The 1489-nt window shown below is 39.6% G+C and overlaps 1 protein-coding gene across 1 annotated transcript in view; it reads left to right on the top strand.

Annotated features, from left to right (window-relative positions):
• Positions 1-1316, top strand: part of GTSF1 (gametocyte specific factor 1) — a gene marked incomplete in the record, with an annotated part of 6826 nt that extends 5510 nt beyond the window's left edge. Inside the window, 1 exon segment of the mRNA XM_072398318.1 lies at positions 563-1316. Coding sequence (XP_072254419.1) covers positions 563-624 — 62 coding nt within the window.
• Between the last annotated feature and the right edge of the window lie 173 nt (positions 1317-1489).

The raw sequence follows: 1489 nt of genomic DNA, 5'->3' as shown, positions 1-1489 counted from the left end.
ATAAATAAATATATGTTTAGCATTTTTATTGTTGGTAGATCATTTTGACTTGGTCATTTAAAAAGTAGCTCACGAGCCAAAAAAGTGTGGGCACCCCTGCTTTAAATAGACAACCTGAGAAACTTCCTTACAAAAATGTGTTCTAAAGAGCAAATGATGAAACCTGATAGATCGCTAAGGATTTAATTTATAAAGCCAGAGCATGGTAATTTTGCAAAGAAATTACACGATCATAAAGAACAGTAGTGTGTTCACTGCTCGGCTCCTATTCAAGCAGTGATAAATGGAGTAAAAAGAATAAAAATCTGTGAGAAGAGCACTTCAATGTGGCCTATCCATCATATGAGTGACTTTTTCCCCATACCTCTAGTTCTCTCTGCAGTGTTCTAGAAGAATTTGCCAAGGCGTAGATTTAGTTTGCATTGTATAAAAAGACAAAGATATCTCTTATCCATAAATAAACCCCTAATGGATGGTCTTCCACCTTTCTCCAGTGTTTATATCAGCCGTTCCCACGTGCCATTTGGTATATGCATGTATTAATAACAATATTCTTTTACAGAAGCGGATGACAGTAGATCACCATTCATTTGGGGGACACCGTCCTACCCCGTGCCAAGGTAAAGAAGCTTTATTATTTTATATACTTATAGGTGGTGAAAATAATTTGTGTTTACGGAACAGAGCCTCAGATCAGATTTGCTGCTTAAACACAGCAGCAGTCAAATGATTTATCTACTGATGCTAACATAAACCTTTCTTCAGAGAAATATTAAGACCGCCATTGCTGACCTCCTTTTGAAAATGTTGTCCCCTGCTGACTCTTTTTTGCTGCATTGAAGTCTGGAGTCTTCTCTCAACACGCATTTTTGGGTTATTGACTCAAATAATTGGAGCCAGAGGGTTTGCTTGACAGCTAGACGTCACATAGCGATAATCAGAATTTGCCATTTATGACCTGGAGTTAAATGTGTATAAAGCAATGCCATCCAAACAAAACATGAAATGAAAGTGGTTACACCCCATATCTGTGCAAATCTTACCATGCCCCTTGCCATTCACTTTTTTTCTTTGTAAATCACTTTTGAAGCAGTGTTACACTTGCGTCTCCAGTCCTTGTCATTCATTAATCCAGGGCAGCAGATGTGTTCATCTCCTGGCACTGATGTCATCACTGCATTGTGTTGGGTCTACTTTCAACTCTATGGTAAACCCAGCTCCCAATGTTGGGAATCTGGAGCTATGAACACTTTGTTTTTGAAGTAGCAGGCTGTGGGGTCAATAACTTGTTTGTGTGATAGATTTACAAGACCCTCCCCTGGGGAGCTATTGGCCAGAAGGCCAGTGGCTGGTGTGCAGGCATGAGATTACACCCCTGATTCTTGCTGCTTGCAGGATTCCTGGAACCACTCTGCACTGAATACAATTTATTCTAAATTTTGTAACCACCTCTGAATTTTCCCTTTAACCCCTTCATCAAAATGCCAGT

This window comes from Pyxicephalus adspersus, chromosome 1 (assembly GCF_032062135.1).
Source record: "Pyxicephalus adspersus chromosome 1, UCB_Pads_2.0, whole genome shotgun sequence".
Taxonomy (NCBI): domain Eukaryota; kingdom Metazoa; phylum Chordata; class Amphibia; order Anura; family Pyxicephalidae; genus Pyxicephalus; species Pyxicephalus adspersus.
This window is presented reverse-complemented; position numbering and strand designations above follow the sequence as displayed.